Raw genomic sequence first — 14143 nt, forward strand, 5'->3', positions numbered from 1 at the left:
CCATCTGCCCCCTACTGTCTGTTTGCCTGGTGGCAACTGAGTAAGGCTGAAAGTCTCATTCTCCTCCAGAGATTGCATCTCCTCTCTCATGGCATTCGTCCACTGCCTTGCTTTGCTTGATGCAATGGCGTCCTGGTAGGTTTGAGGTATGTCACACACTGCTCTGTAACAAGAGTCCATGCATGTGTGCAGTTTGTCATCTGTCTCAAAATCCTGTAGATGAGCTGGTCTCTTTTTGGTTCTCGGTGGGTACCTTCTGATCACAGTCTCTGTGGCCTCACCTGGCTGTGTGTACTCAGTCTTTTCAGGTGAAGTCCCACTAGCACCACTTTGAACACCCTGACCTGGTACATTTTCCACATTCTCATCAACAACATTCTCTTCACTGTTGTCAACAGTAGAGTGTACATCCCCATATTCTGTGTGTGACTCAGATGTTTGTGTCTCCCTTTCTTTGGTTGTTTTAGTGGTGAATTTCACCAACCTGTGTTTTTGGACCCTCTCTGTGTCTGGATAGTATACTAGAGAGGCTGGGCTGTTTTTATCATAGCCTATGAAAACACCTTGCTCACATCTGGAGTCCAATTTGCTTTTCTCTTGCTTGTAGGCAAAACACATCGATCCGAATTTTTGCAATTTGGATATGTTTGGTACCTTGCCTGTGAATAGCTCGTAAGGCGTTTTCTTTGTACGCCTGCTGTAGCATCTGTTTCTCACATAAGCTGAGGTCTGTACAGCGTAGTTCCATAGCTTATCTGGTAACCCGCTTTCTATCAGTAGGCATCTGCTCATATCATAGAGTGTTCTCCACCCTCTCTCTGCAGTGCCATTTTGGTGGGGTGAGTAAGGCGCAGACCTCTCATGTCTAATCCTATTTTTTGTTAACAGTGTCTGGAAGTCTCGACTTGTAAACTCAGTGCCATTATCTGAACGGATACACTTGACTTCTCCATAAGGAGCTATGTCTGCTAAGAATCTTTCTGTAGCCTGCACTGTATCACTCTTGGATTTTAGGAAGTATACAAGCATAGTGCCTGAGTAGTCGTCTGTAAAGGACTGTGCATATCTGTGTCCTTCTATGCTTGGTGTCCGCATGGGACCGGCTAAGTCAGTGTGGACTAGTTCTAGGGGCTTCTTTGCCTTCCTATCTGGCTCCCTATTTCTTGTCTGGGTGAACTTTCCCTGTGTACACACATCACATGACTGATTCAACCCTACTGCACCTCCCTTAATCTCCATGCCCTTCACAACACCTTGCAACCTTTTCACATCTTCATAATTACAATGACCCAATATTTCATGCCACGTTTGCATATCATGACATACTTTACATTGAGCAACATCCTTCTCAACAGTTGGTAAGTAATACAAATTTCCATCCTCATGGATGTCAAACCTGCTACCACCCTTGGTGACCATGCGACTGTCCCCCTTTTTGAAAGTGATTGTCGCTCCTCCATTTGTTCCTCTTGCCACTGAGAAGATGTCGTGATGGCATGTAGAGCGTATCTCGTAGCTGCGCTGTGTGTTGCCGTCCTGCGTTGTCTAGAAGATGTATCACCGCCGTTCCTCTCTGTTGTGCTATTCCACTGCACTTGCTTCCGTCTGCTAACTCCACTGAGTGGGTCTCTGACTGGAACGAGTTGTCGAAGCTCTTGAACTTGTTGATGTCATTCACGATGTGGGAAGTCGCCCCCGCATCCACCATGATGCCTTCCATTTTCACGTTACCTGGTGGTCTATCACTCTTCACATATTTGGCCTGAAGAAGTGGTCTTGGCCGCCATCTTGCTCCTCTGCAACTTTTCTGACGCCATCTTGTCCCTCTGCAACTTTTCTGACGCCATCTTGTCCCCCCTTTTTCTTACAAAGTGATTCTGCATGCGTGTTGTTCTTACAGTAACTGCACCACACTTTTCTGTAACACATTCTCGCCATGTGTCCCTTTATTCCACACTTGTAGCAAGTAATGTTGGCATCTTCTTCTTTTCTGTGACTGTGTGGCTTGCTGTGGCCTCTGCCCTGTCTTGTATACGTTTTCATCACATTATCTGTAGTTGAGTCTGTCATTTTCATTTTCTCTGATTCCTCATAGACTCGTAGTCTTCTTTTGAAGTCTGCAAATGTAACGCTATCTTCATTTTGCGTCACATGGACGGCTAGCGGCTTGAACGAGTCAGGTAGTCCACCTAGCGTCATGGCTACGATCAGTCCATCACTCATGGTCTCTCCTGCCTCTCTTAATGCTGTAATGATGTTCTCTGCTCTTATTAAATAGTCAGTAACAGTCTCGCTGTCTGCCATACGAAGCTTGGTTAATGATGTGTACATATTTATTATCCGTGGCTTGCTCTTCCCTGAATAATGTTCTTTGAGTATACGCAGGGCTTTCCTGCCATCATAAGCAGCCTCGTGTCTGATTAGCGATAGGCTTTTATCATCTATTAGCCTTACCAGCTCGGCATAGCAGTCGGCATTCTTCCTTCTGTCTTCATCGCTTGCTTCATCTGGTTCTCGTAAGACAGTCTCCTTTAACTTCAGAATGTGTAAGCATCCTAGGAACCGTGTTTCCCAAAGGTCAAATTTCTCCTCAGACCCATCGAATACAAGCTGGGGTGCTGGAACTCCTGTTGCTCGGTTAGCCATCCCGCCAATTTCTTCTAGCTTCTTCTTCTGCTAGCTATCGCGTTATACGTCGCGTTAAACTTATTCTCGCTCGCTTATCTTCAACTCTGGGCCCATAACCTGTTAAGTTAACTGACTTGCGCAGGAATTAACTTGGCGTGAAAGAATAAGCGGAGTGTCTTTATAAGTATTTATTCTAACATTCGCTGTCGTCTCAAACACATACCGAAGCAATGAGATTAAACATACACACATGATAGTCGTAGAGTAATATTACTTTCAATGCATGTTTACCTTAACAGTTCAATCCATGCACGCTAGATCAAACAGTACATTAAAAGCATGGACGTGGCTAGCGGAGTGTACGCCTAGTCACGTTAATCTAAGAATGTAGAAACTCACGGTGAAAAGGAAAACATTAACAAACTTTCTGTAAAACATGCAAACTGCTGTACGATCACTACAGTGCATGGAAAATAACATAACACATGGGATTCGTCAAAGTTATCAACTTAAACATCAATTTACTTTTAGAAAACTGATATACTACGATGGTCAAGCAACGGGGAGACGGAGGCGAAACTGTTGAACTTTCTTTTATTTTCCTTTAGAAAATAAATCAAAACATTGCCTTCAGGCTTTGGTGTGAACGTACAGCATCCGATCAAAAGCATAGGCTTCTCTGCTGATTACTTCAGTAATAGAAAATATGTACAAAACTTTTAACTTCCCATACACAGTGGAATGGGCATAACTGTAGCCTAAGTGCACAGAGTTACAGCACTTCATTCAAACCTATTTACATTATGGAGCCACATACATTTAGAAAATAAATCAAAACATTGCCTTCAGGCTTTGGTGTGAACGTACAGCATCTGCACAAGCAAAATATAAAGCGTTACATATAGGCAACATCTACGTCAATATCCTATTGTACACTATCAGCGCTTGCTAGCCAGCAATGCGCCAGACAGAATGTCTGAACACATGGAACGATAGCTAATTAACGTTCGGTAAAACTTGCTAACATTCGCTGTCATAATAATAATAATACTTAATACTTAATACGTAATAATACTTTCAATGCATGTTTAACTAAACAGTTAAATCCATGCATGCTATATTGAACAGTACATTTAACAGGGGTGCAAACTCATCAGGGATGAAAAAGGTGACAACGATGCGAACCCCCTAGGAGGGTCCGGGGCATGCTCCCCGGGGGAATATATTTTATATATAGGAACATTTTGCACATTTTAAAGTTCAATGCATCAATCTGGTGCACTTTGACAACAAAATGATGAGGCTAGATCTATGAATAACTTTGTTGTAAACAATTTTGTGCTCTGGTTACAGTTTCATCATAAACATTCCTGTGTTGAATGTTGCACGGGCACAGGCCAACCCAACCACCCACCCCAATACCCTCCCGACCACCCACTCCAGTCTACTTCACCAAAGCACATTAGGTCACAGATCTCCATCAGGTATTAAGCAAAAAAAAGGGGCCAACTATAGGAACCGAAAATAAACAGAGGCTGGCATGGCCTAGCTTCTCCGTGTTCTTGAAAAACTGTGACAGTGGGAACACATATTCTTTTCCCTTTACATTACTCTTTGAGTCTAGCTTGTCAGGACAAGGCCCATTTGCACCTGACTCCTAGTTGAGCCACAGTAATGGCATCCTCCTCCTAAAATTCTCTCATTCTGAAACCAAACTGAAATAGGAGAGTGGTAAGTTTGTTCAGTTGCAGTGAAGCGCCCGGCAGTAGAAAACGGGTCATACACATACCTCATGAAAAGTAAAAAACAAATAATGATCAAATAAATATTAATATGTATCTACTGATCTTTGCTTTAAATTAATTTTTTTTGTATGATTCCGATCATTTTTATAATCAAAATCGCTGAATTTGACCATGTCCTGTTCAAACAGAGGCGACTCGCGAGGTGAGGCAGCGACGAGCTGCGCCTCATCTCAGATTGTGTAATCCCTTACACACTGGGTTGAGCGCATGACTTTTGCTTTCTCATTGTTTGTCATCACTGAAATATTTGTAGACACTTTTATTATATGTCGTTTGTATCCATATAATAGGTAATGTAATGTATTTCACGTATGTGAAGAAGCTATTTAGTCTTGCTGATCTGTCATAAAACCACAGTGAAAAAGCACATAGGGGAGGCAAACCTAACCTCTGCCTCAATGAAGGGGGCGTGCGATAGCCTGGAAAATAGACTTCCAATCCAGTGAAGTGATAGATAAATACATAATGGGAGACCAATGCCAGAGCTAAAGGGTTTGCTTCAAACGACAGGACAGAAGATAACTTTAGCAGCTAAACTCCGGACCAAACTCGGCTGACGGCCATGTCTTTTAAGTAAATGTAAATTTTTCGGCGTTTTCACGCTTAGATTTTTCAAAAGTTACCGAGAAAAAGACACTGTACTATCCGATAACACCGTTATTGTAACCAACAAAAATAGTTGATGTGATTTGCGAGGCGTCTGTCAGCCAACTGTCTGACATTAGCACGTTAGCCTACGTTAGATAGTATAACGTTCTTGCAGCGTACCAACGTCACACGTTACCGTAAATGCCATATTAAAAAGGCCGCTCGAAACCAACGCTTTCACCCGAAAGACATGTCTTGTAATACACGTGTCTATTACGGCATCGAGGCAGAAGACCCGAAATAAAAAGCGTGCCTGTCATGGTGACATGGAGTTGGCCAAACGAACAAGTTTGAAAAAAATATTCATGACAGCTTGCGTTCGCAGATTACTTGGAGGACCCCCCCCCTAAAAATATTTGTATTGCAGATCTACACGAATCACACAAATGACCTATTTTGGATCAAAAACGGCGAATTTCGCCGAAAGGTGACGAGTTTGCACCCCTGATTTAAAGCATGGACGTGGCTAGCGGAGTTTACGGCTAGTCGGGAACATATCAGGTACAGTGCTTTGTACAGTCAACCTACCCGATCAAAAGCATAGGCTTCTCTGATCGGGTAGGGAAGCAGCACTGGACTACACGCATCAGATCTGCAGTACACCATATGGCCAAAGGTAGCTCCCATTCAAACAAGGCAGTTTAATTTTGGCGAAAATCATATAAAACCATACACTACATTTTGAACTCTGTTACATATGGTGCAGAGTACTAGTATTACAGTGCAGGTATTACAATGTACCACAAAAATAAACCTTGCAAACTCAAGGTATTCTTACCTGACATAATGAAAACCCTGGAGCGACTTTAAACTCCCGCACGGAGACTTTCATCCAGCATTGAGAGATTTAACTCCCTCTCCGGCCCCTTCAGCACACTCGCACTCGCCCAGCTGCACATCATCCCAATCATCAGTCACGTCCACTCTTCCCAGCTGCACGTCATTTCACGCACCTGTTTCACACCCTATATACTCTTCACTGCCCTGACTCCGGTATCGTCGCTATCAGCAGGTTGTGTGACTGCACTCCCCGAGTCTGAACCGAGTCTGCCAACCGGAGAGGTGAGTGTGTGGTTGTTATATTATTTGTTGCATATTTGATAAACTTGTCTAAATTTGTATTTATTATTCCTTTTCTATTATTATTATGGCTGTCAATAGATGAACAAAAATTAACTAATTAATCTCACATTTTGAAATTCATTAATCTAGATTAATCGCGATTAAAAGTTTGTTTTTCTTCCAAAGACTACATTTTATAAATTAACGAGTAATCACTTCGGAACACCTCAGTCAGCCCACCGTCTTCAACTATGTTGTTGATGGGCCGACAGTCACCGGCAACCAAAACTGCTACAGCGTTGATAACCTTTTCAAGGACTGGTCTAGTTATTTTTATAAGTCGTTGGGTGTGGGTTGGCGACCATCTAACCTGGGACTGCTTTTTGTCAGGTGCTTTGCATTAAAGTGATAATTTGAAGACGAGCTGCTTCCGTGATGGCTAAATTCAGCTTGACAAATGCTACATAGCCTACAACTTTAGTTTTTTCGTTTGTTCCGTCATTTTGCCTCTTTAACAGAAACTTTCCGCCCAACAATCCCTCAGCTCACCATATTCCACTACTGTCTCGGTCTCTCCTATCTGACTGCAGGCACACGGCGGTTTCGTGTCGGGTCAACGCACACCGGAAGTAATCAAAGTTGCGTTAACTGCGTTAACATATTTTGTCAGGGATAATGTACTGTCCGTCATTATCCAAAAATAAATCCCTTTCGTACTGAAGGGATTTATTGCGGTTTCTGAATGTATAAAGACACTGTAAATATGTATTGTGCCACAGCTAATTTCTTGTATTTTAGCAAAATAAAAAAGCTCTGGCTGTTGGGTTCACCAGAACAGTGTTTGGCATTTTTGGCATTTACCCTGTAATTTTAACATCATACTGTAGCAATAATAACTACTTAGGCTACTAATCGAGTGAGGTCAGGTCAAATATCAAACTGGGGTTTTGGCGTATCGACTGAGCGATAGCGAATATCAGATTCAGTAGCGATACTACACTTACAATACATTATTGTTTTCTTTACAGCCAGGATGAGGGTGATTTTGTCTCTTTGCTTTCTTCATTTACTTGGACTGACAGTTCTGGCTGAATATCAAGGTAAACCATAGCTTTTATTGGTTGTGAGATGCCACATTACACATGACATCTGTTTTGTATACAGAATACATAGAGTTCAGCTGGGTGAGAAAGGTGAGTGCCATGTTACAATGGAACTGGTAAAAACATATCTTCTCATTACCGGATGTCTGCATTTCACATCTGATACTTATTTGATTCACTGTATGTACAATGTAAAATTCTATATGGTAAAGACAAAAATAAAATGAAGAATAAATACATAATGAAGACTATTTTTGCATTCATTTCTTTATAGCATGTCATCTCAGATTACACTGATTAAGCCACATGTAGTGGATATAATGTAGAGATGTTAGTGTATTTTTCATATTGGAACTATAAACTATATTATAGTTTGACTCAACTATCACCTGTAAAACTTCTTAGACACTGTACATTTAGTTTTGCTGACCAATTTCTCTAATTCCCCAATTGGTGGAGCCATTATCCATTTAAAATAATTAATAATCAATATTATCCCATGATCAAACCATGAATCTTTCTCCGGTGATCTACTGCAGATGGCCTTTTTTCATCTTACAAAATTGAATGTTTCAAAATACACTGTTGATCCATATGCAATGTCTTGCTTTTAACTAATTCATCAATGTACTGTATTCCCTCTTATAGAACATGGCTTTGAGGGGGGTGGCTACACAGTCAAGCCTTTGTTCTTTGGGATTTGCCTTAACAAAGAAAAGAAAATAAGATACGCTGTTGTTGTTGTTCAAGTCATATTGATGTGAAAAATATTTTTTTTTACAGGTAGAAATGTAGCATTGTATGGAAAGGCCACCCAGTCAGACCTGATTGGAAACCCCTGGGCAGGGGAAGGTCATGCCCAAAATGCCATAGATGGAAATCGTGACCCACATTATCATCATGGATCTTGCACTGCTACTGATACACAGACTAATCCCTGGTGGAGGGTTGATCTACTGAGGCAGTACACTATTACTTCAGTGGTCATCACCAACAGAGGAGACTGCTGCTCTGAGAGAATGAACGGAGCTGAGATTCACATTGGCAGCTCCCTGCTGGACAATGGCAATGGCAATCCACTGTAAGATTATCATTTGCTCTAGTTGTTAACTGATTGAAAGTGACTGGGTAGAAAGGTTATTTCAGAATTTCTAATGCATAGACCCACGGTCCATTTCAATGAGCAGCTGCAAATGCAAAAGTGAATATTGTTTACTCTTCCGCCTCCTTCCCCTGATATCACTGTATTGCAGTAGGTGGTTTGTAAAGTGAATGGCAGAGAACCGCTTCACTGAGGCAACAGTTTATTTTTTTTAGGTACAATGTACCATAAACTCTTGACTCAAACTACATGTTCATTTTGTAACATGTTGCAATGTTATACAAGGAGTGCACTGTATTCAGTAATTAATCAACCAATTAATGAATAAGTAGATATTCTGTCCTGGCATGTTTGTCAAAGTGATTAATCATAAGGCAAACTCGGACAAGGTCATTGTTTTCATATATTTGTGCTGAATATTTGACATTTGTACACAACACTAACTCTTGACTTCACTTTCAGGGCAGAGGTTATATCCTCTATCCCAGCTGGGAAAACCCACACCTTCAGCTGGGATAAAGGGTTGGAGGGCCGCTATGTTAATGTCGTTTTGCCTGGAAACAACAAGATTTTGACACTTTGTGAGGTGGAGGTGTATGGCTATCTGGCCCCAAACGGTAAGCATTGTTCTTGTAAATATATCACACATCACAACATACACAAAATATTTAGTTTTTTTTTAGAATAAAAGCATGTAAAAATGTTGCAATATTAAAACAACTTTGCAAATGTCTGTCAAGACTGAACAGCTTTAGAACAATTACAATTATTAATTGTTTTCAGTATCCCCACACTTGCTCGGATTTTTCGGTAAATTAAATGGAAGAGGGATCTAAGTAAATTTCTTGTTCAAGAGGCATTTTACTTCCTGTCAATTAAACACATACTGTCACGTCTGTGCTGACATCCGCTCCGGTCACGGCCCCTTCAGCACACTCGCACTCGCCCAGCTGCACATCATCCCAATCATCAGTCACGTCCACTCTCCTCAGCTGCACGTCTTTTCACTTCTCCAGATCACAATCACACGCACCTGTTTCACACCCTACTTATACTCTTCACTCCCCTGACTCCGGTGTCTGGTCTCGTCGCTATATGGGCAAATCTACTGCCCGAGTCGCCATCTCCGCGACTCATCCATGGTTTACAGGATTCTGCCTCCTGTTCTGATTTTGTGATTTCCTTGTCCGCTGGCTTATCCCAACGAGCTCCCTGTCCACTGTCTTCCACATCAGCGAGTTCCGTGCCTCCTGGCTCCCAGGCATACGTTTCCCAGAGTTCCGTGCCTCACGACCCCAGGTCTTCTGTGAGTTTCTTTTCTGGCTTCGTGCCGTGTATTTCTGTTCTGCGCCCTCGCGGTTTTGAGCCAGAGTTAGACTGTTTCTGTGATCCTAAGTTCGTATTCTTAATTATAGTCTCTGTCTTGGTTTGTTTGTTTACAATCCCCTGTAAATTCAATAGTTACTCCCCATACACCCAAAGTTTGTCTTCCGGAGTTAGACACCGTGTATCTTGGTTCCGTTTTATTTTGCCTTTCTAGTTACATTCCTGAGTCCTGTTAAACACTTGGTTAAGTGTAGTGTCTTGTTTACGTGTTCCAGAGGGCGATTCTGTTTAGTCTAGTTCTGTCTCTTTTCTAGTCCTGTCTTAAGGTTGTCTTGCATACTTCTGAGTGTCTCCTATTTGTTTCTTAGTACGCCCTGTTTGTGTCCTGTTCCCTGGCTGTATTCATTAATAAACTCTTTCATCCGAAAACCTTCATCTGAGTTCTGATGTCACATGACGCATACAGTATACTTTTCTGCACATGGTCAAAGCTGTTCAGAAAACAAGCAAAGCTAATCTGATCTGATGTGATGTAAGCATATGAGCAGTAGATAACCTTGTTGAAAACAATTGAATTGCCAAAAAGCATACTCAACCACTTCAGACAGGGCATGGTTCTTAACTGTACATAATTGTTAGCCTAGTTGCTCATTTGTCATTGTTCTTTCATTGTTTCCATTCAGGTGAGAATGTGGCTTTAAGAGGGAAAGCAACTCAGTCAGACCTTTATGGAAATGGATTCGCATACAATGCCATTGATGGGAATCGTGACGGCATGTATCGCCATGGTTCCTGTACTCACACAGAAGCTCATCTCAACCCTTGGTGGAGAGTGGATTTGCTCCAAAAATATAAAGTCTTCTCTGTGATAATCACCAACAGGAAGGATTCTGCTCCCAGTAGACTGAATGGAGCTGAAATCCGAATTGGAAATTCTTTGGACAACAACGGCATCAACAACCCCAGGTAATAATTGGTATCTCAACACCATGTTGACACCAGTAGCTCTCAGTTGACATGCCGTTCTTTGTATTGTCCTTGGCATGCATCATTTTTCTGTAACTGCACCCTATGACATCCGTTACCCTCTACAAAGGACTAGACTATTTGGAATACTTACTAAAACAATGACAGGATGGTATAGTTTATGCTCAAGGATCCTGTATTAATGTGAGGTTATTTTGAACTATATCCTTTTCAGGTGTGCCGTAATCTCCTCTATTCCTGGTGGAGTTTCCGAGACCTTTGAGTGTAATGGGATGGAGGGACGCTATGTTACCGTGGTGATTCCTGGACGTGCAGAGTACCTGACTCTCTGTGAGGTGGAGGTATATGGATCACCGCTGGACTAAAGCCCAGGGAAACGGCACAGGAGGAGACAAGCCATCTGTACACCAATATTCTTGTAGCTGTATATTTTGGCATAACATTTTATATCTGTCATATGAAAGTCCTCAGCAATGATTGGGTGTCTGATTAACAAAGTGAAGGTTATGCCTATCTCTTTCTCTGTCTCTCGCTCTCCTACCTGTAGGTACATAGTCTAAGTGTAATGATTTCCATTTCTCCAGGGAGTGTTGGATATTTCATATTGAATTATTGTGCTCTGTTGTGTGATGAATCAAAGCCAATTAAAGAATGAAATGCACTCCTGTGTGGTTTTGAGTTCACTTTCTACAAATACACATGACTGGTTCATTTCACAAGCTTGAGTGGAGCAGTTCCTATCCCTGCTGCTCAGAGGTGACTTTATCTCTTGAAACAGTAACAGGACGCAGTCCAGACGTAGCAATGTGCTTTAAGAGCTTTTGTACATGTCAGCTTACACATCATTTTTCTTTGTCTTGGTCTCAGAGCAGCTTCACAAGTAAATACATGCTGATGTGCCCATTTACCTATCTTTGACATGGCTGTCAGCTCAGCAGATATGCAAGGAGATAAGCCAAAGGAGAGTGGGTCAGAGGCCAAATTAATGTCAACACCCGGATGGAGCCGGTGCAGCCCCCTCGGTTCCCATAGCGCAAGGCGCCTGGTAGCCTTAGCTAGCATGAGGCTAGCACAGATGGCACAGACAGGGTCAGCGCCTGAGAGCGCGACCTCTGCGTGGTCCCTGCCGAGGCAGGTCATGCACCGACGGTGGCGGTCACCCTTAACACGGGTGTGCCCGCAGTCGGGGTAGTGTCTAAACTCTTTGACTTTTGGTAGCGTAGAGGATATACTCGGAGCTGGCACTTCGTTCTTGCGAAGTTTTCAAAGAGACTGATCTGTGGTGCGCGATTCAAGATATAGACTCCTGAGGGACGGGCTCAGGAGTGCGCGCTGACAGATCTCGCTGCCTTTCAGGCGTGAATGGATAAATGCTTCGATTTAGGCCCATGACTAGTGTCATGTACCATACTGTTATATCGCAGTGAACTGCGATAAGGAACAAGCTCCTTTTAAAGTCAAATAGGCTATTGCTTTTACCGTGGTAAAGATAATTTCAGCCTTTATATTTATAATACAACAGAGCAATCCGGCATAATTACATTACGGGTATGTTAACTCCACTCCAGTGTGTGGTATTAAAGACAAAAATATTCTCGATGCCGACTGTGCGTCGAAAACTGTATTTATTTATTTTATGAAAAGCTAAATATTTGACATCACAATCAGATCTTTGCCTCAGTGCTTACCATATTTTCTGTGATTTTCTCCAGATTGTGATTTAGCCTATATTGTTACTAGACTGTGTGTGTAAAAGTGTCAATCAATAAGACTGTGCTCTACATAAACAAAACCACAAATCACTTTTTATCGTAAGAACATTTAATCAGGACGAAACAATAAAAAAAAATAGTGCTTTATCAAAAAAACAACGTATTCCACACACCACACACACAAACATATGGCAGTTTTTATAGAGTAAACAAAGGTACATCAAAACAAGAAACATTGATGCACAGAAACGCATAACATTTTAAAATAGAACTTAAAGAGTAACAGAGGCACTACAGTTCACCATAGAACATAGCATGAACTTCGAGGTCCTGTTGATCCGCACAATCTTGGAGAAACACCTCCATGTCCTCTTGTTGTGTGAATATGAACAAGAAGGGGTCTTTAGCCTCCAGGTCATCGCTGGTTCTCAGCGTGCGCACTGCATCCTCTTTTTCCACCTCTGTCATATAAATAATTGTGGGCAAGGAGACACGTCCCTGGAACCGCGTCATATGGCGCCTTGTCCACTCCACTGCAGTTGTCAGGTCTGACATGATGTTTGTGGTCTGGGTTAGGGAAAGGGAAAGATAGGGTTAGTAAGGGAAAGATAAAAAAAAAAAAAAAAAAAGGGTTTAGTAGATTTGACATTATTCAAGGGAGCTCCCATATTACACCACACCCTGACAGGTTACCTTACCTCCACAGTTGGTCTTTTACAAGGAGGGGGGACACTCCTCCACAGTCAGGGCCTCCACTGCTGCATCAAGGCAAAAATGAGTTTCATTGAACAATCACTATACTATGAAATCGTCTAACACAACCTTGCCATGCACATATGTCAAGTATGTTGTAGAACAGATCAGTCTCTATAAAGTCATGAATTGTCCAGAGAAACATGTCCAAAAACTTAAGAAAGAAAATATTACCACACTGTCCTGCTGTGTTGGTTATCTGCCTCCTTTTTCTGCTTTTGTCAGATGACAGCCTTCAGCAGAGGTTTGACATAAGTAAATCTTATGGATGGCAACATATAGAAGGGTTCAAATGTCCAAGTTTTTCATAAGTTAAAAACAGTTGGAAAAACCCTAGTTAATAGGAGTTACCTTGGTGGAAAGTTGTCCAGCAACAGAATTGACCACCATCGCCTTGCAATGCTCATGTCCGACTAGTTTGTGGAAAAGCACACATTTTAATTGAAACATAGACCTTATAAGATGAAATGTTAAAAAGCGTTTGAAAAACACACCTCTGTGAAGTCAAAAGAGAGGCCAAAGACGATGTAGACAGCATACTGTAAACAAACAAATTGAAGTATCCATGAACAAACCACAAGATTACAGGAAGGAATTATGCAAGGATCCTTATACACAGGATGGCAATATTTCTTACCATTAGGATGAACACCCCACAACTATTAGAGCCTCTCTGCTTGGGAATGCCCTGTGTTCGGGTTAAAGGTTAGAAAAATACATCAAAAAAGGTTTAAGAAGAGGTAAGCTGTGAATTGTTACAATTCCACTCACACACACTCACATACCTCAAGGTTGTCACATGAAAAATCTGTCCAGACACTCACTTATCTCCTGAGAAAGTTCTCTGAAAACAAAAAATGGATAATGGAGAAAAACGGAGTATTATAATCACAGATGTGCACTGTACTACAATGCAGGTCCTTCAGATTTGATAACTGCTGGGAAATGTAACTTGGGGTTTTGAACAGGAACTACCCCAGAGAAAAGATCCAAAGAAAAAAAGAAATGACAGAGTAA

General features: G+C 41.8%; 1 protein-coding gene across 1 annotated transcript; it reads left to right on the forward strand.

The window, feature by feature from the left end:
* The first annotated feature begins 6053 nt into the window (after positions 1–6053).
* On the forward strand, positions 6054–11322 carry LOC122130487 (fucolectin-6-like). The gene is made up of 6 exons (XM_042705204.1): positions 6054–6143; positions 7172–7243; positions 8030–8327; positions 8811–8965; positions 10358–10640; positions 10876–11322. Exons 2-6 carry the CDS (start codon positions 7177–7179, stop codon positions 11024–11026), a joined length of 954 nt encoding a protein of 317 aa, XP_042561138.1. The 5' UTR covers positions 6054–6143; positions 7172–7176; the 3' UTR covers positions 11027–11322.
* The last annotated feature ends 2821 nt before the right edge of the window (positions 11323–14143 follow it).

This window comes from Clupea harengus, unplaced genomic scaffold, assembly GCF_900700415.2.
Source record: "Clupea harengus unplaced genomic scaffold, Ch_v2.0.2, whole genome shotgun sequence".
NCBI lineage: Eukaryota > Metazoa > Chordata > Actinopteri > Clupeiformes > Clupeidae > Clupea > Clupea harengus.